The sequence below is a fragment of the Struthio camelus genome, chromosome 1, assembly GCF_040807025.1.
Source record: "Struthio camelus isolate bStrCam1 chromosome 1, bStrCam1.hap1, whole genome shotgun sequence".
Classification (NCBI taxonomy): Eukaryota; Metazoa; Chordata; class Aves; order Struthioniformes; family Struthionidae; genus Struthio; species Struthio camelus.
In genome coordinates, this window is record NC_090942.1 from 105,247,743 (window position 1) to 105,273,790 (window position 26,048).

Genomic DNA, 26,048 nt, shown 5'->3' on the forward strand with positions numbered 1-26,048 from the left:
AAGATAGAATTATGTTGAATCTACAGTTTATGTTAATCTTTTTTAAAATTAGCACACTAGCTATTTAGATATTCTGTCTTGTGCTGATTATAATACTTGTTACAGGCAGATGGAATGGAAACCAGAAGCACCTGCAGTTACTTATGCAACTTACCGAGGTTCTGCAAGGATTAGGCAACTACTGAAGAATCACTCAGAGATGGCTGAAAGAGGAGAAGAAAATACCAAGAACAGAAATGCTTCCTTTGTCAAAGAAAACGGAGAAATCCAAACGACAGCGTCTTCAAAATCAGGACACTTATTAGAAGAAAATGGAAAAGATGAGGGTAAGGATACTGAAGATGATGTCACAGTAAATTCTTCTACCGTTGGAAAGGAACTGGAAAAGTCTGGTAAAGCTCCGCATTGCTTGGGTAGCAGTAAACATGAAATAACTACAAATACCTCAGCTTCATGTACTGATTCATCTAGTGAAGTAGACTTAGAACATGCACCGGCTTTAGATACAACAAAGGTGAAAAGGACGTATTCACTAGATTCATTGTTGTCACCTAGTATGAACAGTGAGATCCTGATCAATCCTGCTTCCCAGAGCACTGATTCCTTTATAATGAGTCCTGCAAATCATTTAGTGGGAAAAGAAGTGGGAATGCTGAGAGAAACAGAAGCTCAGCTTCAGACAGATGAAAATGCTACTTCTAAGATGGATAAAGAAATACACTGTAGCAAAGCATCTAATGAGTCTGCAAAAAAAATGCAGAATGATTGTTTACAGTCACCCAAATCAAAAAGCAGGACAGTAAACGAAGAACTACAACTGAGAGAGGACGAATATTGCTGTAATCATCAAACAAAGAGTTGTTCAGAGCTAGCATCGGATGTCCAGACGCTTCATTCCAGTGCTGCTGCAGTTCAACAGCATACAGATAGCGCAAATAAAGATTGCAATCCTAGAAAAAGTGGTGCACAGAGAATTGTGGCAGCTGTAGGAAGTGAGCAAAATCCACAAAACTGTATTTCTGCTGTGCATTTACCTTTTAATGAACAAATACCTACTTTGCTTAGCATGGTGTGCAAAGGAGATAAATGTGTAGCGAAAGGTAATCCAACTGCTCCAGTGGCATCTGTTAAAAATGATGAAGACGCAGTCATGAACAGGGGAGCCAGTAATGAAGAACTGAGTGAATTAGGGAAAACAGTGCACGTACAAAGTGATCACCAGTTAATCCTTGTGGATGTTGATAAGGATACTAGCACAGAGCAGTCTGGTTTACCTTATCTAGAAACTGAGGATGTGGAAGCAATGAAGGTTTTATCTGAGTTTGCAGTGAAAAAGCTTGACAGTGCCTCCTTTTTCATACATGGGCGTGAAAGTCTGAAGTCTGACTTTGAGCTGATAGCACCTCTCTCTGTTTCTTACGAGTCATCTTTTGAAACCGGAGACTGTTGCTCCGCCTCTAATCTTCCTGGTTCCAAGTCTGAAAAGGAAACTACAGGGGAAAGAAAAGCCAGTTTAAAAGATGCAAGAGAAACTCTTTCTTGCCCTGTTCTTGAAGATGAGAAGAACAAATCCCTTGCGCTTGTGAGCCTCTCAGGAAATCCAGTGTCTGTCCATGAGCTTGGTGCCATTTCCCTTAAAACTGTTCAAAACATTCCTACCAAGACATCAGTTGCATCCAGAGAAAATAACACAGCAAAGACTGCTCCTTGCCCTTTAATCAGCGTTGACAGGACAGATGATGCTATTGCTGCTGTTTCTAAAATGGAGAAGGCTGGTATGTCTGAGACTGCTCTTGTTCCTTCTCAGTCTAAGGATTGCATCTCTGAATTTTCCTCTCATGTTTCTAAGCCACAAGAAAAAATTCTGGAGGTTTCTCATTCTGACTTGATGTATAGAAGGAAGCCTTTGACCAGCCATTGCCCTTTTGTAGACATCATTGCTGAATCTCCGCCTAGATCTGAAGATGGAGATATGAATGTTTCTTCCAAAAATGAAAACAGTAGTAAGCCTACAATATCACCTACTGTATTTATTTCTTCATCTGACAACCAGAGAAAAGCACTTTCTGCCGCTAATTCTGAAAATGGCCGGTCTGCCAAATCATCTGCTGCTGCTGAACAGAACGGCCAGTCCAGCTACACTTTTTGTGCTGCTGAGTTGAGAAAAATTATCCCTGAGGACGGGATGACCAAGATGCTACATTGCCGAGAGGACCTGAGAGCTACATGCCCAGCTGTTTCTCTGGAATCTGACTTTACCATAGCTGAACCCGATCACTCTATTGCTAAAGTAGACCTGTGGGGTGTTTGCATCCCTAGGCCTACTTCACCATCCAAAGAAACCTGCCACCTTTCTGTTCCTGCCCTTGAAAGGTTGAGTGTTGCCCAGGGGAGTAATAATTCCCCTAATCATAGACCTGATGATGTAGCAGAGGATGCATCCACTGCACAAAAGTCTGATTGTGTGTTGGCAAAGAAAATACGATCACCCATCTGCCCTTTGAAATCTTTGGAAGTAGTATCTGAGCCAGTCTGTACTGAGAACGTGAGCAGAAATACCATGGAAGAGGTGACTCTTTATAGTCATGTTTCTACTATCTCAGAAACCCCTTCTGAAGTCGGTAATCAAGCAGCTGTTTCACTTACAGACTCAAATAAGCTCTGTTCTGAGGAAATATTGAAAGATCCTGATATGGAAGGGCAAGAATATGGTAAATTCCAAGATGCTGCTCTCTTGTTTAAAAAAGCTGAGGAAATAGTGGAGTCAGTTTTACACATTGCTATAGAAGAAATAATAGCAAAACAAGCAGTTGGTGTCTGCCAGGTTTGTGGTAACAAGGATAGTTTAATAAATCTGGATATTCTAAATGGTCAGAAAACTGGAACTGTACAGCTGGAAGGAGAAGAAATCCAGTCAGCTGTGCAATCATTAAAGCAGTTTAATGAGAGCCATGCAGGAAGCTCATCTTCATTTAAAGAAAAGGAAACAGTTGATACAAATAATCAAGATGAACAGGTTCCCTTTTACATCCCTGATAAAATTGACCTTTCACTGACACTGAAAGCAAGAGAAATAGTTGATGAAGTTATTAACTCAGCCAAACAAAAACTAGCATCCAGTCAGTGGCAAGGCAGTGAGAGTAGAAAGCCTTCTGAAAAGCTTGAGCCTAACCCTAAGGCTGAAACTCCAAAGATTTTAAACCCGGATATTAAGTTGTCTGCCAAAATACAGGAATTAACCAAAGAAACAACAGGGAAGGTGGAGACTCAGAATGTAACTATAAGCGCTGAAAAAGCAGATTGTTCAGACCTTCCTTTGCTTCCAAACAGTATGGAAAATAGCGTACCTTGGCCAAAAAGAAGTGAAATGATACCAAATAATGTATTTCCATATCAAACAAATGGATTTCTACCTACTGGCAATTCAGCAAAGCCAGAATTTGACCTTATGATAGCAGCAAAAGAGAGACATACTAAAAAGGTGTATGAAAATATGACTGCAACAGAGGCATGTGGCAAAGCTAAAGTATCAGCAACTAGTAGCAAATCTGATGTGTCTTTACATTTGATAAATAGAGATGCTGCTGTGGCTGAAGAGATGTTTCTGCCATTGTACTTAAAAGATTCATGCAATAGTACAAATATGCCAGACTGCACATTGCAGCCAGCTAGAAATGTTAGTGTGTCATCTTTTGTGCCTGATGAAGAAGATACCAGCATGCAGAGTGAATCCAAAGACCAAAGTCGTCCTCGGGGTTCTCTGGAAAGCAGTGCAGAGAAAAGTCTGTATGAGCGCTGTGAAAGGGAGGCTGCAGAAGAAGTACCTGCAAAAGTAAGAGCAACCTTAGCAGACTTGAAGGCAGAGGATAAAGAAGAATTAGCAGAAGGGGCAAGTGAGAAGACAGAGGTTGATATTGGATTAAATACACAGTTCATTGCGTCTGAATTGCCTGTTATTGGAAAGGACAGCGAAGGGAAAATTTGCTTCATCTCAGTCTTTGCTCAAAATAAGGAGAATCTGAAACAGATACAAATGAAGAATGGAGGCATGCAAAGAGATGGTCAGCCTGAAGAAAATGTTCTGGACTGCGGCAATGACATGGAGGAATCAGCAAATCTTTTGGCCTTTTCTCCACCAATTGAACAGTGGGAAAACAGTTCTTTTGCTATAATATATGAAGCTGCTCTTCAAACTGAGAACAAATCTGTGTCCACTGATGAGGTGCAGACTAGCTCCCTCTGTTCTTCTGATCTGCCACTGGATAATATAGATCATCTTCTAATGTGTGAAAGAGCAAAGAATAAACATGAGCCAGCCTATCCTTACGAAAAGGATAACAAATTGAATGAAGCAATGGACAGACGTAGCTCGGAGGCATTTCTGAATGTAGAGGCTAAGCGCTATAGAATATATCCTTTTTCACTCTCTCCAATATATGAAGATGACAGCTCCCAAGAAGACCTGCTGTCCACAGATGTGTCACCGGAAGGCCATCCTAGCGGACTATCTAAAGATAACACTGACCATTCTTCTGTGCTGTCCCTTCTCCAGTCAGTTTCTGAGCGCTTGCAGTTTACTACTCAGCTTAGTGAAGAGGAGGAGGAAGTGGAGGAGGAGGAGGAAGAATCATCTTATGAAGAAAGTATTCTTGATGCAGATAGAGAAGAAGAAAGTGTTTCCGGTCAGTGGACAGGGGATTTAAAAACAGCTTCTCAATCAAATGACCAGATTAGGTCTTTGTTTCCTAAACAATCACCTCTTCTTTCAAAAGAACAGCCAGAGTCTATGGAGCAGCCAGAACCATTTCCAGACGCTGCTTCTCTCAGTCAAATACGTTCTAAGCCATTTTTGCAGCAAGTTAATGCTGCTGTAAAGCGTACTTCTACAAGTGTGTATTATCAATATTTGCAGTCCGCCAGAAATTGCTCCTCTGAGAAGGGAACCAGATTTGGAAGCATTCTGCAGGATATATTGCAGCCGAAGAGTCGTTGGTCCCAAGATTATGCCTTGCCAAAATTGGGAGAGTTGTCAGCGGTAAGATGTCACGTTACATAGTATTAATAGTCAAAGTGATTAGGCCAGGTTCAAAGTGACCACCCCCCTTTTAAGGTTAATTCTTTTATCATTAAAAAATGTAATTAAGTTGTTTTAGATCATAGAGTAAAAGAAAGTTTTCTGATAGAATCATTTTAAAAATGATGAAGTGGTAACTTTGAATTGTAAAACAGGAGATGTATATAAATAGAAAATGTAACAGAAAACATATACAACGGCAAATATGTGTAACAGCAAAACACAAACTTGTCCATGTTAATGATATTTCAGCCTGAAAGTCACAGAGTTGCCTTTTATATTGACAGTTATTCTCTTTCATTTCTTTCACTTTTGAGATTGGTAGAGCTGTGTTATCCAAGAACATAGTTATGTGCTTACTGGGCTATTTGATTCAGCTATAGCTTAGTTAGTAAATAAGTAATCTAGCTCCTTCTATACATTAGCATTCCTTTTTTTTAGTTTATTTAAAGCAAGGACAGATGAGGGGATGGAAATGTCCTTCTGAAGTTTAGAAATGAGAAAGAGTGCGTAGACCCCATGTGCAACAGAAGAAGCAAATCTTTTCATGGTATTGGGTAATGTTTCTTTCTGTATGAGGGGGGATTGCTTTGCCGCTGTTAAGATGTGCAGTTTTCTTTTTGCTGGAAATGAGTAATACATTTTCAGAGGTGATAACTTCCATAAAAGTTCTTCCAATGTAGAGCTTCCTTTCTGCTGATTGTTTGACTCTGTTAAAATATTTAGGCCGGCTTTGAATGACAGCGATACAAACCTTGGTTGTTTCTGCTAATGACAGGGGCACACTTTTAAAGGAATAGTGGACCTAGAATAATGTGTCTAGATTGTGTGCTGCTGTTGTAGCTATTGATAGTTAATTTTCCATATCGTTTTAATTTCAGAACTTCATTGACAGGGCAAATCTCAAATACAATCCAAGGCCAGGAAAGGTAAGCAGAATTTATATATCACATAGATCAATGAGACACATAGAATAATTTGTCATATCAAAAATTTTAAATGGAAAGCATTTGAAGTTGTTAGACTAGATTTTATTTTAATGCTGCCTATACTTGCACCTGCTAAAGAAATTAGATTATAAAATGAGACAAGAATATAAAAATACTGCCACTGGTAATCCTACTGTATTACTGTGTCAGCAACTGCTGTTTAAGCTCAGCAGAGTGTTTCGTAAACGAAGGAAATGTATAGGATACTGGTTGAGTGAGCACAAAATGAAATTGATTTTATTCCAAGCAAAAATGAGCTGCCTACCCTGTGTGTTGAAATGGGCCTTCATTCATATGCACTGTATGTTGTTTCAGATTATTATTTACGACATTCATGGCGACAAAAGTAAACAAGAAATTCATTCTGATGTGCTAGATACCACATCCTGGATCTTTCCAATTGGAGCATTACTTAGGGTAATTAGAGGATGGTAAGAAATCCAGTTCATATTTAAATAGTATCTTTCCAAAAGACTGTATGTGTGTTTTTCTTGTATTTTCATTTCTTCTATTTATGACATACATCTAATCTGCAAGAGTGTCTTTTTCATTGTTTGTAATTAGACTGATATCAGTGAAAACAAGCATGAAACAAATTAAAATGCTGTAAAATAAAAAATATTTTTTTCTCTTGGAACTAGCTTTAAACAGGAAGTTTCTTACATAACCACAATTAAGCTTAGATTTCTTGCCTGAAGTGCTGAGACAGGACGCTAAGTCGATGTACTGCCATAATCATCGCTAGATGTATGTGTATGCCAAAGCAAATGGGTTTTTTTGTTTGTTTTTTGTTTTTTTAAACGGTTGCATTTCATTATACGGTAGCTGTTGCAAAAGGACTATAAAACATACACTTTCAGCTGCTGTTTGAAATGTAGCATCCTTACGGCACATTGAAATGTGCCGTATGGATGAAATAGGATATACAAGTACCTTTAAGGTAGATTTTGCAAGTGTTTCTCAATCTGCTTGTAAAACTGTAACTCAAAATGAAGACAAGAACGTTGCTTTAGAAAGCTGGGGCTGGGACCATGTCAGTTGTTGCATTAGAATTTAATCAGTGGTGCTTATAGTGAATGTTTATGACCCTCAGCCAAAGGGTAACAAAGCAAGTAACGTTTATGCAGTTTTGAGGCAGCCTTGCTTGTTTCTGCATGTATTTTTTCATTACTACAAAACACTGAATGCCATCATTAATATCCATGTGTTTTATCCCTTATGCTTAATGCCCTATCCTAACCTGAACAGGGTATGTTTTAATTTGTCAATTAATATAGTTGTTCTAGTAAAAAAAGGCTTTTAATTTGCATGTGTTTTTAAGCTATATTTATACAATTAACGTTTTAAGTTATGTTAGTTTCCATCCTGGAGGAAAAGAAATGTGCATTTTATTTTTAAGGGATCAAAATAAAGGACCAGCCCCATATTTATCCAAAATGAACGTGACTACTGAGGGAGGGTGTAAGAAAGGACTGACAGTTGGCTTGGTTAGAGGAGCTCTTTACTGAATTCCCAGCAAGTGTGTTGTATGAGGACAGTTTTACCGAACAGCAACAATTCAGTTGATGATTTCATTATTACAGCTGGATATTTTATGAGAAACCAAAGTTCCAGGGTCGGAAATATGTACTAGAAGAAGGAGAAACTGTCCTCGATCACCTTTGGGATCTTCCAGGCATGAAACATCGTCGAAGAAACCTAATAATTGGTTCAATCAAACATGTAACAAAGGTATAGACTTTGTTGTTAAAATACTGTCACATTCATAATTAATGCCCATTGGCAATAATGGTGTGTAATCAGCAATGACTTGCTGTGAATCACACTTCTTACCTTCAAGATCTGTGAATCACACTTCTTACCTTCAAGATAAATCGCAGAGCTCTGGTTGCTGACTGTTTATTCTTTGCTGTTCCTTTTTGTGCTAAATATCCCTTTCCTCCTAAGTGCAATGAGCAGATATAGATTATCTTCCTTTGCCACCACCTTTATGTATTACAGTGGCTCCTGTCTTTATATATTTAGGTGTGCTATTAATTGAAATTAATGGGAATCAATTTATATTCTTTACTGAGAAGTGCTTATCTTAAACTTAAACTATCTACTGTATATGGTTACCCTTTTGGAAAGTAATAATTGGGATTCCAACCCCCTTTGTACAACATAGCTTCCAAAATTACCGTCTTTCCCTCTACAGCTTTGTGTAGCGACCTGGCTTCCACTGGGCTCTTTTTGGGACGAGTCGTGCACCTACAGCATTTGGCTCTGCATGCAGCCAGAAATGTAAAAGGCATTTTGTTTAAAAGATAGGAATCAAATGCCTGAAACTAAATATAATACATTCATTATTATTCAGTGAATGAGGAACATATTTACCAGATCTTGTGATTTAGGAAGAATTAGTGTTCTTTTTGTTTAGCATAACATTCTAGTTAGTCACACGGCAAAGGCTCATTATTGAGCATGAATTATCACTTGTATGGCGACGTGAAAGCATTTTAGAAAAAGTGCCGCTTCTCTGTGTTCTGCCAGTATACAAGTCATTTTAAAATTGATAGCTTTTTTTGTCATCAGTACAGGGGCATAATGTCATAACAACGATTATAAATACTTTTCTATTCTCTTAAAAACTTAAGATCGGAAGAGGTTGCCTGAAGGCATGAACAAAGAACTTAGAATTTGTTTAGTTCAAATACATGTTAAAAGCATTTGACCAAAAAGGGATATGAATATTAATTAGCATAAGACAGCTAAGTAATTGAAGAAATCCCTCAATAACATGTGGAACTGTGGTCTAAGGCTGAGGGAAGCTGAGTGTCTTCAGTGTCCAAGAAAATCCTTGGATAGTAAAGACACCGAGGATAGTTCCATCACGCTTCATAAAAATCTTTTAACTAGAGCTAAGTGGGTTTGAGTATTGCTCTTCTTTCTTCCACTGTGTGGTTCAATTGTATGGAACACAGATGAAAACCTTTGTTATAGTACATTATTTTAATAACTAACACTTTATTCCTTGTGCAAGTTAAACCTCCTGTCTAGCAGATGTGTGCGTTTGGGAGTATTTTTGTCATTAGTCAGTAGTGTTACGTGGAACCAGTAGAAGGATAGAATTTACGAAGCTGAGTCTTGTCCTTTAAGTCATGATTTGTGAAAGCATTCCTTTTTTTAGGTTATGCTTCAGCTGCTATGGGACTACTTCTAGAATGTAGTTTACCGAAGTACAACCTTTTAAACTTTTTTTTTTTCTGGTCAAAAAATACAGGCATTGCATTTTATTGATAAATATTATTCAGCTTTTTTTCTTTCAGGTTATTTACATGCATGTGATCTACAGAATCACTGTCATTCTCTTTTTCATAGGCCGAGTAGCCCAGTGGCTTTCCGCTGCCTAGTTTGGTCATGCTGGCTGTGTTTCCAGGCTACCTGGCTTTTCTTCTAATCTTTCTAGCAGCTTTTTATTGTGACTCTTTAATGACTGTTCAGATGCCTTGAGTTAGGAGATATGAAAATTGATTGTATTTGAGAAGAAAATAGCTTACCAACCACAGAAAGACAGATGTTTACTAAAGAAGCTGTAGGCAGTGGATTTAATATTATTTTTATTTTTTACTGGCAGATGTTAGTGGGCTTAAGAACAGTCTGACAGTAGCTTTGTGTTCTGATCTGGCTTCAAGCCTTCACAAAAAACAGAAATTCTATTAACTTTGTGGTTAGCTTGTGGCTCAGCTTATGGATACAAATTAGATGTATCCATCTGTGTTTAATTTGAAGGAACTTAGGGGGGAAAAAAATGCCCCCAAAACAGATTGTGCAACTGGTAAAACTAAAACCTATTCAAAATAATAGGGAGTTTGAATTCCCCTGAGGCAAGTAAACATCAGCCTAGGGTCGCAAAATCTGCCTGCACACACAGGTTCAATGTGGCTCCTGCAGCACAATCCATTTAGAGAAGTCAATCCTTTGGTATACTGCAAATATATACATTTCTTGTGAAAACATAGAGCTTTTTTCATCTGGAGCCCTTAAGAGGGTGCTAAGTGTTGCTTTCCCAACAGTGAGAGCTGAAAAGAGTTGCTGATGGTTCCACGTTGGATCAATCCTGTAAGCCACTATTTTGCAAGATGACTGGCGGTGTAAAACAGCAGCTTATAACCTTCTATCCACAAGATGGTTAGGTGGGAATAACTGGATTCCTTGTGAATTCTCCTAAAGCAAAACTCTTTGTAATGGGAATGCTCACAATGTTTTATGAAGCCTCTATTTTCTTTTCTTTTCACCCCCAAAAAACACACAACAAGATATTAATTGAAGCAGGGAATAGCCAAGTGCTGTAGGAAGACATCCAGCAGCTTCAGGTTGTCTCTTTTGTTAGTACTTACAGGGCAGTGTAGGTATTAACTTTTTTATTATTATTTTATTTTGCTTCCAGCCATGCTGAGTTCTTTAGTTTGGTTTGATGATGGTGGTGGGTGGCAGCAAGAGTGGTACAGAGCAGGACAACCAGAAGAAAGGATCTTGGATGGATAAAAGGACTGAAGGACCAACAGAGAGAATAAGATGAAAAAAAAAAAAAAAATGCTGAGGAGGCTGACCTGTCCTAAGGACAAACTATGTGTCAACAGTAAGATGTGTGTCTAGACTATATTAACAAGCAATTGTGTGAGCACCAGAACTAATTAGGTCTGATTTTCAGTAGACTTTTCTCTCATTGTTGTTTTGACTTTTAGCTTGAAAAGCCAGGCTTTAGTCATGCTTTATCCTGTTGTTGACATAAAAGACGACTTCATTTAAATAGGCTACTTTGCTTCACTTCAGTCACCACTGCTTACTGCTCCAAGGAGGAGACCTAAAAGTGCCAAAACTATTTTGCCTCTCTGATGCTATTAGTGCTGTAACCCTAGACTGAGAAGGAAGGTAAATAGCAGGAGGCCACCTTGAGCGGTTTGAATGCTCTAAGTCTCTCTCTTACATTGAAGCTCTTGAGCAAACTAGAAAAATGTCAAAGATGCCACTGAAAAGTAGCATCTAATGCTAAGGACTTGAAGTTGGTACTTGACCCTTTTCAGAAGCTTTAACCTTACTGCTAAGGGGCGCATGTACTGTTTTGGAAGCGTCTATTCTCTGCAAGCTGGCTCAAGTATTCCCCATACTTTGGAAATGCTTTTCAGACTGTAGGAGACTGTATCTTCTTTGCATATTCCTAATCATCTTTAGTAGTGCTTTGTTCCCAGAAGACCATGAGGGAAGTCCAGGATAGCGATGTGTGGAGATAGGAGGGGAATATCCTAGAGTGAAGGAAGATGGATGCCTGTAGGTTGTCACCTACCTAAGCATTCACTAGTTGTGTATTAGTATCAGAAACGAACGCTGCTACCCCGGTGAGATGCCATCTATTTGCTGGGTTTTTTCTTCTGTTTTTGCCTGCCGTGCCAGTAAGATAATGAACATGGCATGAGTTTTGACAGCTCCTCGATACAAAGGTTGGGGGAGAGCAGGGAGAAAACTTTCCAGTTTTGGATCTGGTCTGAAACGGTATGGTAGTAGTTCTGCATGTGAGTATCTTATTCTAGAATCTTGACACCTTGAAAATGAAAGGGCTTTGGACTGAAGGATCTCATTCTCAACCTGAATACTAGCATACTTGTATGATTTTAATTTTATTTTAAAGATAGTGGCTTTACTTCCAGAGCCTTAACTTTCCTACTAACAATGCCTATTAAATATGCTCAGGCGGATATGAATGTGCTGGGGCAAATATTTACCAAGCTAAAGTTTACATGCTTAAATTATATAAATTAATGGCATAGAACTTGAATGAACATCTGCAAATGTGTAGCGTTCATCTCATACAGCAATACTTAAGACTAAATTTTACTGTTCTCTGCAGTCTGTGATGAATATTCAACCCTAACATGTAAACTGAACTCACTAATTAAGTCATTGTGTATTACTTTTTTTTTTTTTTAAGGAAACATGACATGCTTCTTGCTCAAACATTTTAAAAATAGGTATTTAAATTGCTTTTGATAATGACCTCACTTTACTATATGATACTTTATGAAAAACTTTGTGGACTTAATCTAGTACACACAAAAATACCAACACAATGAATAGAGTTCATTTTTGGCTGTCAAAATCTGGCTGGAGACAGTAAAAAATAGGAAAGAGCTCTTTACCCCAAGCGGTGGTTACCACATCACCTACCCGATGGAGAACTGATATGTGCTTCACCTCGTGAGGAAAAGGCCTGCCTCATGAGCTTCAGAGTCAAGAAAGCAAATTTGAAAAAAGAATACAAACTGGCTTTTTCCAAACTTGAAATGAAAAAAAACTCCTACTGAATTTAAATTAAACATGCTCTGTCTCATGTTCTGTCTGGGCCCGCAGGCAAAGATACTTTATTTTGCCACTTGTCTGGTCTTGTAGGTGCTTTGTTTCAAAATTTATCTGAAACCATTGAAAGTCTTGCATTACTATTTCTGGAATTCTTATAGATGCTTGTAGAATTTCTAATTTCGTAATATTGGATTCCCAGATTTCAGTACATAGAGTGTAAGCACAGCCTTTGTATAAATGGTGTATGGCATCACTATAAGGACGAAAAAGAAGGAAAGAGACTTTTTATCTTGCAGTGGAGGCTGAGCAATGGTGTACCTTCACCGTTTTGCTATAAAGTAGCGTTATACTAGAAAGTTTCTTTCTTGTCCTTCTGATTTTAATCATCTGACGATAAAAATTCTGGTATTGCTTTTTTTTTTTTTTCTTTTCCTGAAAACAAAGCGTGCATCTTCTTTGCAGAGTAAATACAACAGAAAGACAATTGCATAAGAGGAAGAGTTGTTAAAACAATATGCTGTGGTACTTTGAGTCTCTTGAAGAAAGTGAAATAACTTGCTGAAGTACATATATCAGGATTGCTATTTTTATTCCAGACAGTTAAATACGTGTTGAAAGAACTTTGTTAACCAGGAGGAGATGTGTTCCTAGGTAGAATATTACTCTGTCACTGAAACCTCCCCTGAAAACCTAATTTAAATAGGGAGATTTCTCTGCAGGCTCTAGTATTTTGCCTTTCAGGTTTTGTGGGGAGCTGCAGGGCACGCAGGATCTATGTTGTGGTGCCAGCCTGGCTGGGTCCTCGGCACATCCAGGAACCGAACCCTTCAGCTGAGGGCACCCTCAGGGACAGCTTCTCACCTAGCTCCTCTAGCACACATGCGAGGGGCATCCTCTTCTAGCTAGAGTTAGGGGTCTCTCTAGGCTGTCCCAGTCCTTTATCCTTGTGATCCATGCCTCCATTTGCATTAGGTCAAGGGGAAGGGTACTGTGAAGCCGTCACTGAGACCTGAAGGTTTTCAGCTACCCTGGAAGCATGAGCCACCCTTCAGCTAACAGGGAGGCTGTTCTGTAATGCGTTGCTGAATCAGGACCTTATAGAAGATCCTCACTGGTTCATGGTGTGCTTGAATGCTGGAAAAAAGTACCGGCAATGCATTTCGTATAAATATTATGAAATAAATATAGTTTCATAAAAATCCTGCAAATTATAGACAAGATCATGTTTTCAACAAGTTTTTCTCCAGCATGATATATGCACCAGGACAGCCTAGGGGTTGACCTGCTGGAAAGCAGCTCTGCAGAGAAGGAGGTGGGAGTGCTGGTGGACAACAAGTTAAGCGTGAGACAGCAATGTGCCTTTGTGGCCAAGAAGGCCACTGGTCTCCCGGGTTGCCTTAGGAAGAGTGTTGCCAGCGGGTGGAGGGAGGTGATCCTCCGCCTCTCCTCAGCCCTGGTGGGTCCTCACCTGGAGGTACTGTGTCCAATTCTGGGCTCCCCACTACAAGGGAGACATGGCAGTACTGGAGCGAGTCCAGCGGAAGGCTACAAAGATGGTGAGGGGACTGGAGCATGTCTCCTCTGAAGAAAGGCTGAGGGAGCTGGGCCTGCTTAGCCTGGAGAAGAGAAGACTGAGAGGGGATCTCATCAATGTACGCAAGTATCTGAAGGGGGAGTGTCAAGAGGATGAGGCCAGTCTCTTCTCCGTGGTGCCCAGCGACAGGGCAAGAGGCAACGGGCAGAAACTGAACCACAGGAAATCCCATCTAAACCTGGGGAAAAACTTCTTTCCTGGGAGGGTGGCGGAGCGCTGGAGCAGGTTGCCCAGAGAGGTAGTGGAGTCTCCTTCCCTGGAAATATTCAAAACCCGCCTGGACACGATCCTGGGAAATATGCTCTAGAGGACCCTGCCTGAGCAGGGGGGTTGGACTAGCTGATCTGCAGAGGTCCCTTCCAACCTCAACCGTTCTGTGATTCTGTGATTAGCAGATAAAAACTCCAGCAAGATAAGTCTGTTGTTCTGTAGTAAAAGGAGAATTGTGAAACGTCTACTTAAGAAATGCTTCCAGCACTGTTATTTTTACTGTTTTGTTTTCTTTCTTTCTTTATCTAAAACGCTGTAGTTCTGTTTAACATGACAGAAAATTCAACTCATGCTTGAAGACATAGTTGGATGCATTGCAGAGCTTAATTATTACCTGAGGAGGGGAAAAAATGAAGTAGTAGACATTTCTAGAATGTTTTACATTTTATAAACATAGATATGTATCTGTATATGTGTTATGGTAGCACTATCTTTAAAAAAAAAAAAAGGCTATATTATGTAAATGGCAATATTGTATAAAGGTCTATCAGTAAATACTGTCAGACCCTTATTTAGAGAGTATTTAAACTGAGCATTTTGAAGATAGCCAAATAGACATAGATGCATAGCTTTTCTTCAAAAGTTAGTAGGGGTTGGAAATTTATTTCACTTACCTTTTCCAAAAATCCCAGTCTTCCTTTGGAAAAAGAGACTTCCATGTTATGAAGCCCGCAGTTAGGTTAGAGGGGATGAGAAGAAAATTGAAAAGAAGGAAGCATAAGTGCTCTTTGCCCCTCGATGTGGCAGACTTTTCCAAGGTAGATAATCTATACTGTTTGGTTTGTTTCTGCAGGACTGCAGCGTTCCAGAGGTAGAGTTCTGCCTGGGAGCCGGCCCAGAGGGATTTCCCATCTGCATACAGAATGCAGTTGCCAATTTAGAAGAACTGGATGTTGAAAAAAACCCTTATATAAGTGTCAAATCAGGAGTGTGAGTACTTTTTTGTACTATTTTGCAAGCAGGTAAAATGACATCGTGGAGTAAAAGTCTGTCAGTGATAGGAACAATCTTTTACTTTCTTGCTATAGATCAGTTAACATACACTAGATATTCCCAGCTCTGCACTTCAGCCCATGCGATGTGGGGTCCTAGCTGTGTGACTAAATTCTCAAAGGCATTCTTCCTCTGCTTGCTGGAAGAAGAGATTTCTATAATTCTGTTATTGAGTAGCTTTATAAATAGAAGCAGCAGTTCAGCTGTAATTAACATTTAGTTCATTCATATAGTTAACATTTAGTTCATTGGAGAATAGGTAATGTCTCCCTAGCCAACCACTCTATTAAAACGATAACACTGTGACTGAATACCAAAAAATGAATATTATATCATCCAAGTGTTCATCAGGCTACAGCTGTATCCTGACTTTCTGCAAAAAGGTGATGCAAAGTGGTACAGGCCTCCTCAATAGTCTGACATTTCCTGTGTTGGACAAAACTAGTCTGTTTCTTGGGTAAATGTCCAAAATTTCACAGTTCCTGAAGTATGGGAATTCTGTGCCTCTTCTGTGTTCGCTTGTTCTGTTTAATTTAAAACAATCTGAAGGAATATCAACGTTTTTAATCTTCATGTCAGAATTAGGATAGCCTACTTTCCAATGCAGTATTGTAAATGAACGTTTTTTTTCCAGTGGAAGTTATTAAAATAAGTGGAATTGATACAGAAGCCTTTTCATTCCTAAGGAGACAACCCTAGGGAAAATTTGCTGCAAGTGTCTCGTCCTCAGTGCTGACATTTGTTTTGTTAATACTCACAGTGTAACAAACTGCCTTCTTAAAGTAAGTGAACAGCTTACTGGTTGTTTGCTGCTCTTTCGTTTACATTTGGCTTGGGCTGAGGAAATGTGGCTGAGATCATCTTAGTATTGATGTTGCCATTATATTACAATATAGCTTGTCTTTGATATAATGGCAGTATCTAAAACACATTGTCTAGCTCTAATGGGCACAAAAAGAAACATAATGTAATATGAAGATTGTTGTGTTTGTTATGTATCTGATTAGATTAACAAGTCATTTATCCTGATTTTTATAGATGGCTTGCTTATTCAGACCTTAATTACAAGGGAGAGATGAAGATTTTGGAAGAAGGCAATTCACCATCTGAAATTCCTTCAGCAGATGTGAAATCCTTGCGTCCCTTAAAAATGGTGAGGCGTTCATGATTCCCTAATAAGCCATATGCGTACCTTTTCCTGCTGTTGCTCCCTCAGTCATTTTGGTCTAAATATTCCTTAATTTTTAACATCCTTTAAGGATTAGTCTTTACGTATGTAACATTCCTCTCATGCCACGATGTGGTAGCAGTGATGTAATGGCATGGTGTCTATCATCCTGAAGGTTGCTGGGCTTCTGCGTCTGTGCAGTTTACGTGCCCAGAGGAGAACACAGCCAGAGAGAGCAGCTAACTCCCTAGGACGTCTCGCTGGAGGACTACTGTTGTCATGTGGAGATCAAATAAGATGGAACTAAAAGATTTGTAATTGTACTAGAACCAACACCAACTAATTAATTAGAAAAGCTCTTCAAAAGTTGTTCCTTTTTTTTAATGGTACAGCTAGAGTCTCCTAGGAATAGAAAACCAGGTGAGGAGTTAACGAATGAAATATACCGATTAGTCTTCCTGTGACCACAAACTGCACAATAATCCTGAGAGGTACAGCTTATTTTTCCTTTTAATAGACAGCATATAGATCTAAACATGAAAGGGATATAGAAGAATATAACATATAGTTTGACTGTATACATAGCAAGTATAGAGGAAGAGCATTTCAAAGCCACAAAAGAATAAGACCTAACAGGAGTTGTCTTTTTAGTCACTCATGGGAAGTAGATGTCCTATTCCCCTGTGGCTTTAAAGCTTTCTCTCCAGTATTCCAAAGATGTAGATAAACATCATTTGTTAACATTTCCAGAGACAGTTCATTTATGGTATTTGCTCATAGGCCACAGAAATGAACGTCAGCCTATTTTCTCTCTCTCTCTTCTGGTGTTTATAGTTAGTGTATCATGTCTTGTGCTTAAGAAACTTGTAATATGCACAATGCAACTTTAAAAGTGAATTTTAAAAATTTGGTCAGTGTAAATTAGTTTTTTAAAAAAACATAATAAATATTTAGAGTGCTAACAGACAACAAAAGAAGAATATATTTTAAAGTTGCTTGCAGCCCAGCAGACTCATCAACATGCTAATTTTGTTTGTGGATCAGTTTTCTAGTGCCTCTGGCTTTTATGAATTATCAGAATATTTAAAGTAGTGTTCAATTTGGCCACCACTGATATAATTACAAAGACGTCATGCTCTCCTATTATTGTGAAAATATATGTCAAAGCATAACTTCAAGTTTTATATAAATACCATTTTCTTTCCCATCTTTTTTAGGGTGGACTAAAGGTACAAATGCCTGTGAACGTCAAGGTAAGCACTGAGGACATTGAGGATGAAATATGAGCACCTTAGAAATATAAAACCTTTATTTAGGCTATTTTCTTTTTCTTGGGCATATGCTGTTTAGTTGTGTGTTCTGTGTTTGCCTGCTTCTGAAGGAAAATTCAGTAACATTGACAAATCCACTTCTTGCTAGTGTTTCCTGAGATGTAAAAGAAGTGATTGTTTGTTTTTTCCAAACTAAGAAAATGCAAGTGTGCTGCAGAAGAATTGTAAAGTTTTTGCCACCCAAAATGAGTTTTTCCGATTGACACATCCATCGTTATAATGGAAAGGTGTCAGGAGAGATTTTCCCAGTTAACCTATCAAGTTGAGGGAAAAAAAAAAAAAAAAAAAGGAAGGGGGAGCGGGAGGGGTGGCAGGAGAAGGGAACAGGACCTTTCCTATACCTGAGCCTGACACAAGAGTCAGGAATGAGACCATGAACCTTCTGTAATTTGAGGAGCAGAAAGCTCACCCAGAATTATTGCTCCTTTTTCTTCCCTTTTCTAGTTCTCCACAAAAAAGCTATTGTTTTAATTAACTTTTCATTTTACAAACACACACAAGACTTTTTCTAATAACTATTGTTAATAAATGCTAACGTTGTTGATAGGTGATCTGTGTAGTGTAGCAGGTGAGGAATATAGAAGGTGTGTTAACTGCATTCAGTCCCTCAAATGACTTCGGTAAAGTGCAGAGAAAGGCCTCTTGCCTAGTTTTAAAGAGCTCACTCAGTGTAGCTAGCTGTGACAGGATGGGATTCACTGCAGACCAATAGATATTGCCCAGATTGAGTATTACAGTCTAAGTCACAGTCATGTAGCTACAGAATGCAATTGCGTATATAGAATTAAGTGAATAAGTATCCTTGTGTGGAAACGCGTATAAATAGTGTGACACGCCTATCTAAATCACAATATGGTATCTTCAGCTCCTAGAGCAGCCAAGAGTCAGAAGAGCTCAGGAATGCAACACTGAATTTTCTTCATAGTGACAGTTTGTTGGAGGAAAAAACGGTTTCTCTCACCTATTGCAACAGTCCACATACTCAGACTTCAGATTACTAATGAGAACATACTCAAAGCATTGTTTGAAATCATGTCTCCTAGATAATCATATATGAGAAAACCCACTTTGGAGGATGGTCTAAAGAGTTTTCTGAAAACATCGATTCTGTCCCAGCTGTGTTTGGTAACGAAGAGGATTTTCAGGAAATTAGATCAATTCGTGTCATTGGTGGAGTGTAAGTATATTTTGGTTTTCTGTTTTTCTACCTCTAAAACAAAAAGTAGTAACTAAATACTAAAAAGTACTAACTGAAGGGTGGTTAGAATCTGACTGATTCTATCGTGCAATTAGTTTTATGAGTATTGGGAAGTTTTGTAACGAAGGTTAATATGCCTTTAATATATGTGATTTAATTTACCTGAATTGCTTTATTGTAAGGTCAGGTAAAATATATCGAGAAGAAAGGAATGTACTTTTCTCATGTCAGTTATTAGCCTTGGATAAACTTACTCTCCATATGGCTCACCTATCTGAGGAAACATAGGAAGGTAAAGCAAAGTGAGAGAGAAGTGTGAAGTCCGTTTACAATTCAAATGCCAAAAACTTGGCCCCTTTGTTCCTTAATGACAGTATTCACACAGAGCTTTAATTTGTATTGATTTACATTTCTGATAATCTCTGCTTAATTTACAGGAATGACCTTGGGTAGAGGTGGTCAGCCTCCAGTTTGACATTTTAATGCCTCTGACATCTATAAACTGTTTTGTTGTCTTCGTGGTTTTACTTTGTCAGCAGTTGCATGTTATCTAAAATTAGGAATCCACCCTTATTTTCCTTCTGTGAAACCTAGGATTGATTCTTTGTTGCCCTGTGTCTCATTTTCTCCCACAAAGGCGGTGTAACTTAAAGGCCGATGCTTTGGTGAACCACTCAAGTGGTAGGCTCAGGTCCAGCTATTTTAGATAGCTACTAAACCACCTATTGTACTTTCACCCTTTCCCAAAACCCAACAGTTTAACTAAGTATTTGAAAGCGTACAAGACATTTGCTTCTGCCAAAGAGCTTAGCAATGAAATAGTTTTCAGTAACATTAGTTTGTTCTTAAGGGTTTCAGTGTTAATACTTGAATAGAAAGATTTGATAATATACATTCTTTTAAAGCCATTCTTTTAGGCTGTTTTCAGAATCTCACAAGTACTAAGCTCACAATAAACTTACTTGTGAATACTCAGATAATCTATTCAAGTAAATACATTACGTATTAGCAATCTGGGAAGCCTGAAATTATTAAAGACCATCCTTCTGTCTGTTGTAGCTTCTTTTATTTTTGTAATACTGTGGTAACATAAACAGCTGAATTAATGTAAAACAAATGTTACAGAAGTAAAGCTATTCCTGCCCGCCAAATTGCGGCACTGACAGAGTTTGTACAGCCGTTCTAAATACTTTCAAGTGAGTCTTAATGAAAGAAATACTTACAAGAAAGAAAAGTGGAGAGGGAAATGTTTTTGTGCTGCACTTTTTCAAATTAAGATCCATTAGAACAAATGTTTTAATGCGGCTTATCTATTTGTTCAAAATACTTTTAAAATAGTGTTATTCACTGTTGTACGGAAGTATATTACCTATGCAGTGAATGGTATATATTAAATTCTATTGACTCTATAAATATACGCACACACACATATATGGATAGGTAGATATATGTTCTTAATTTAGATCGAGGAACAATTTAAGTGGATGAAATCATGCTCTACTGGAATCTATGAGAATTTTGTCACTAGCTCTAACGAGGGCAGAATATCCTTACTTATTAAGACATTGAAGAGGTCTGCTGCTGGTTTTATACATGATAATTGGTGACTCTTAGTGTTTTGGCCGTTGAACGTGTGAGCCTCTGTAGTACTGAATATTGGTACTAGGAATATGGCTGACGAGAGGAGGTACATCAAGAAGCGTTGCACAAGTAAACTGTTGTTAGAGAAACAATCACTTGGTGGAATTGTATTCCACAAAGAGCCACTTCATGTGAGTGCTCGTTGTGATTTCAAACAACAAGCGTTGCTTTGTTTGTTAGCTGAATCTGTGATATTCATCTTAGCATTCTTAGGATGTTCTTTTCCCCTTTTATTTGTTATGGAAAATGATGCATTTTTTGTTTTAATTATTTGTCTGTCTTTTGCTGTGTGGTTGTTTTAGATGGGTTGCCTATGACAAGGAATGCTACAAAGGCCATCAGTACCTGCTTGAGGAGGGCGATTATGAAAACAGACGTTCGTGGGGGGGAAGTGACAGTGTCCTTTTGTCTTTCCGGTTTCTTCAGGCTGTAAGTACTGCTCTGATTTTCACACAAATTATGCACAGTTCCATACATAAAAAGGAAGGTTATTTTTCATATATGGTACAGCTGTCTCGTGTTTGGTCAGTCCTTCATTTGTACAAGTTCACTCCCACGTTTTTCCTCTTTGCTGAAATTTAGACTGCAATCTATATAGTGTAAAGCACAAACAGGTTCTAAATATCCTTTTCCCAGTCAAAGAAAGTATCATGCAGAATTTCTTGTTTCCTTGCCAGATTTTCCAGGTGTCTCACTTCTGCACTTCAAGCTGTTCAAAGCTCTAGAATGAATTTTCTTAAACTTTAACATGCGTAAGTGCATAGTGTAGTTCTCTATTAAAATAAAAATAGCTGTTCAACACAACAGCTGTTGCAAGCCTTAAAACAGCATTACCCTCTGTCTCTGATTTTTGTGCCAGAAAATTTTGGCAGCAAAAATTACCATGTTGAGAAAACCTCTGCTACTGAAGTGTTTAGTGGGGGCAATGATGAGATAATAACAAAAACTCTACCAGCATCCAGTATTGGAAGCAATCTTAGTCTTCTGAATGACGGGGAAACATGGGATTACAACTGATTTTATTATTTCCTATGGTAGCTTGTTTTATTATTATTATTGTTTTTATTATTATAAAATTAACTCTATGAGCTTTAAAAGGAACTGCTAAGAGTGGCTCATTTTGAGAATTAGATTGTTGGCTATGAGATTACACAGTCTTCTTGATTGTGATGTGATATTCCTAAGCCAGGAATTTTCTGAGGTTTGAAGACAGACCTTTAAAGCAAACTCGTTGCCTTGTCAATCCTTATAACAAAAGTAGGTAATGAGAACAAGAATAAACTATGCTTAAACTCAGAATTTCCAGTTTTGATTCTAGGAAAGGCACCTAGAAAACACTATATAATCAGCATTTATGATATAACTTAAAATTAAGGTAGGAGAATTCACTGAACTGAAGAAAAATACCATGTCCCTTTCTAAATGATTAGAATTTATTTTTAATTTATTTTCAGATTTCTGAGAAGAACAGGCAGGAATTTTCTTCTGACTCTTTGTTTAGAATGGGCAGGTTCCCATTCAACTACTGACTAATCTTAACCTTTCTTACCTTTCAAATTATACCTAGGATGCTTGAATAATGTAATTGATCACTTTAAAGCCTACATTCAGCAAATGATGTAATTGCCAGCTTAGTTATACCCTTGTTTAGTAGGGGTGACCTTCCACTTATACGCCTACATTTGATTTGACTCAAGCCTAGAACAGTCAGGATGCTCAACTCATTAAAACTAACATCTTAAAAACATGTATCGTTCATACATCAACATGTCATTCAAAACATATAAATATTAATAAAAGCATAAGTAATACCTTTCCTCAAATTGTATCTTGGCTAAAGGAAGAGATAGTTGTAACCGGCATCAATAAAATGACTAATGGCAGCGGCATTTTGTTGTTTGACTTGACCAACAGCTTGACCGTGATTCTCTGACATACAACACGTGGATCAGTGTCCAGGCCTACCGCACACTCACTTTGCGACCTTGTGTACACTGCTTAAGGCCAGGGTTTTAAAAACATTTTGGTTCCAAACTCTTCTTGGTTTTGAGGGGGCCTGCACAAAAGCCCCAAACTAGTTCTTTGTGCTTCAGGTCCCTAGCTGCACAACGGACATACTAGCAGTTCTCCCATCCTCTCTGGAAGTCTCTAAATATAAGTGAGGTAAGGTGATGGTGTGATGTGATCGTGTCAGTGTCAATGGGAGTGGTGGCTGTTAATGGATACCTCACCTTTATTTTTCTTGGCTGGAAATTCTGTTTTAGTTGGATGAATTCAGAAGTTTCTATAGAGGATAAAGGAATTTGTGAAATGTATCCAACTTGCATTACTTGTGGGCAGTTTACATAGGAATTGGCGTTGGGAATTGACCCTGCTATTTATGGATACTCACCAGGGTTGTCTCATTCAAAGGCAGTTCAGGTTCAGCAAGGCCTTTTTTGCTCAGCGATGGCGCCAGGTGGCCGTGACTCTGTTGGCTTTAAGGCCAGCTCAGGCCTGGAAGCAATTTAGCCTGGCTCACGTGGCATGAAGCTCAGGCTAATGAGCCTTGAGTCAGCTCCAGGCAGAGTCAGATCAAATGTCTTTGCACTGCGCTCCTGAAGCCAGGAGAGCGGTACAGAAGCACATAAATGGTGCTGCAGAGAGCCAGGGTGGGTATAGCATGCTTTATTAGAGCTGTGTCGGTACCAGCTCTGACGGACATGGGTTAGTGCTATGCAAAGCTAGTCAGGTGTTCCTGCGCCACAATTCTTAACATTACAGGTTCCTGGAGAGCTTATTAACACTTTAAAAAAAAATCCCAGCCATGTTGCTGTATGCACACCAATAACTGCGACTGAGGCTGAGGCATGAATTTAATCTGCCAGCTCTGTTATTGGCATCTATAGTGGATACACTGGAGTCCAATACAGGGCATGTTCCTGAGGGAGGACAACAATTTGTACTGTGTGCTGGTTTGGGGGCCAGTTGCACTCACCGTTTTCTCATGCAGCGTGTCAAGGGGGAGAATCTGTTGAGCTGGTGTTTGCCAGTGGTTTTATTGTGGGCAGAGCAAGTGCAAAGATTCTGAATCTGCTTCAGTGGAGCTGAATATGTTGTCTTCATTGTTTTCCCACTAATATTTTCTTTTTCTGCCTTTATCTTGAAAGTCCATTATTAAGTATTTCTCACGTTGCTTATTGAACTACGAGCTGCAGTGAAAATTAAGGGAGGAAAAACAACAACTGAATTTGAAACGTGTTTCAAATATAATTCCAGTTGTGGGCATGTTTCATTATTTTAAATTTAGTTAGATCGTGTATAGAGTTGATCTAAATGGCTTCTCAGGAGCTCTTACTCTTACTTTAGGACTGTTAGGTCAGTTGGGTTTCATTTGCACTAAACCTGCATTAAGAGTTTTATTCTCTAAAAAGTAGTCTGAAACAGTGGTTATTTTTAATGATTTAACGAGGCCTGGCACTTTCATTTCTAATGTATAGCTGGGATAGGTACAATTTTTCAAATAAACGAATGAAACAGATTGTCTAGTTGACAGGGGGAACAGTTTTACTACAGAATCTGTGTTGTGACTTTTTGGTTTCCTGTGAAAGATGCAGTGAGGTTGAGCCGCATTGTGTTCGTTCTTAAATCGGTGTTCATCATGACTGAATCCTCTACAATGGCATGGTCTCCCTTACAGAGCCTGTGAAAGGGTTCACCCGACAAAGTGAACAAACTGGTGTTCTTTGTTTTCCCAAACAGTGAATGAACTGTGTGCTTAAAATTGCCAAGTGGTTAAAAAGTTGGATATGTGAAACTTGAATTTAAATAATATAAAGCTATGCACTTAATTCAGTTAAGCAACTACGCCAGCTCAAAACGTAAAGCAGTGTCACCCAGCTATACAAGAGAGAATACGAGGAAGTGATATGGAAGTTATTTTATTGCTATAGTGATCAGTTCTAATATGGATGTGTCCAAAAACTACAAACCCTTCGTGGTGGAAAAATGATCTATACCTGCCAAGGTGTTGCCAAGTCTTGTCCTGTCTCTGATTATGCCTTGTCACTGGGAAGGGGAGGAAAACTTGATGTAAAAGGTTACATGTGGTACATGTAACCTTACAAAGGTTACTTGTAAAAGGTTGATGTAAAAGTCATGGAAAATGCTTGGAGTGATCATTTATGAACCTGTTGGAAGGTCGCTGCTCAATCATCAGTCTTTCTCTCTGGAAACCACTGCAGGTAATATCAGGATGCATAAATTGACAGGCTTTCAGTTAGGCTCTTTAACATCTAAATTTCCCTTAAAGATGCAGGCAAGGGACTTGATTGTTTTTTAAATTTTATCTCTCAGGCTACAACTCTTTTTCCAAAACGTTTTACGTTGTGAAGTGTTACTGAACTGTGACAGCCTGTCTCCTAACTCCTGTGCTGCCTCTTAGGATTTCATAGAGTCATCAGTGACACTTTTTCAGTCTGATGATGAAGATGGGAAAGCATTGGACATCATCAATGAAGAAATTCCTGATTTGGAGCAGGCTGGATTTGGCCCAGAGACAAGGTCGATTCTTGTGAGAAGCGGAGTGTAAGTCTACCAAAATACGTGAATGGAAGTATTAAGTGACATTTTTGTGCAGAGCCGTTTTTAGGTAGCGTCTTTGACAGAATATATTTCATGTGATACAGAAGATGATGGTAAACAATGGTAGGAGAATGTGTTTCTTTCTCTTTCCTTGGTAAAAGAAGAAAGTACCACACTGTCTTCTCTGAATCTCCCCCCTCTCTCTTTCCCCCCCTCTCTAATTCCTTTGACCAAAACCAGAGTTTATTAAAGAAACTAGGTTGCACAAAATTGGAAGAAAAGTTCTTGTATGGGCTGAAAGTTGGCTAAAGAAGAGGAAGAAAACTATAGGTGTATAATGTGTGCTTTTAAGGATGGAGAAGAGTCATCAGTGGTGTTTCTTAGGGACAGGTGATGGATATGGTTTTATTCGATCATATTTTTAATGATTTTATTCAGGAAACTTCAATAATGTAGAAAAGGGAAGCAAACACTGAAATCTCCAAGACTGCAGTTCTGGGTAGTCAAAGGCCTTGCCAATGGTGAGGAACTCCAGAGGAATCTCATAAAATTGAGCAGGAAAAAAGGTAGCAGAATGCTTCAGTGTCGATAAATGTATGGTAATACATGTAGCAAAAAGTAATGTAAAATGTGCTAAATTGAGAACTGAGAGTTCTAACTCAGGAATGGGGTTTTTTTTTTTGGAACCATCGTTGACAGCTCTGAAATAATTGACTTGATATGCAGTGGCAGCAAGAGAAGTCAGCAAAATCATGGGTATTGGGAGGAAGAGGTATTGAGGACAACAGCCAGGACAGAGGATGTTGCTTTGCACTTTGTAAAACTCTGTGGCACCTGCATCTCTAATATTACATGTAGTTCCACTTTCTGTATCTCAAGAAGAACATAGTG

The 26,048-nt window shown here is 38.7% G+C and overlaps 1 protein-coding gene across 6 annotated transcripts in view; it reads left to right on the forward strand.

Moving 5' to 3' along the window:
• CRYBG3 (crystallin beta-gamma domain containing 3) overlaps positions 1-26,048 on the forward strand; it is a 124,214-nt gene that overhangs the window by 72,747 nt on the left and 25,419 nt on the right. For all 6 annotated transcript variants that reach the window (XM_068909292.1, XM_068909262.1, XM_068909274.1 and 3 more), the window contains 10 exons: positions 106-5,035; positions 5,956-6,003; positions 6,379-6,494; positions 7,647-7,794; positions 15,057-15,193; positions 16,295-16,409; positions 17,642-17,677; positions 18,799-18,932; positions 20,897-21,023; positions 25,018-25,160. In XM_068909292.1, the coding sequence (XP_068765393.1) occupies positions 106-5,035; positions 5,956-6,003; positions 6,379-6,494; positions 7,647-7,794; positions 15,057-15,193; positions 16,295-16,409; positions 17,642-17,677; positions 18,799-18,932; positions 20,897-21,023; positions 25,018-25,160 (5,934 nt within the window). The remainder of the gene's footprint in view (positions 1-105; positions 5,036-5,955; positions 6,004-6,378; positions 6,495-7,646; positions 7,795-15,056; positions 15,194-16,294; positions 16,410-17,641; positions 17,678-18,798; positions 18,933-20,896; positions 21,024-25,017; positions 25,161-26,048) is intronic.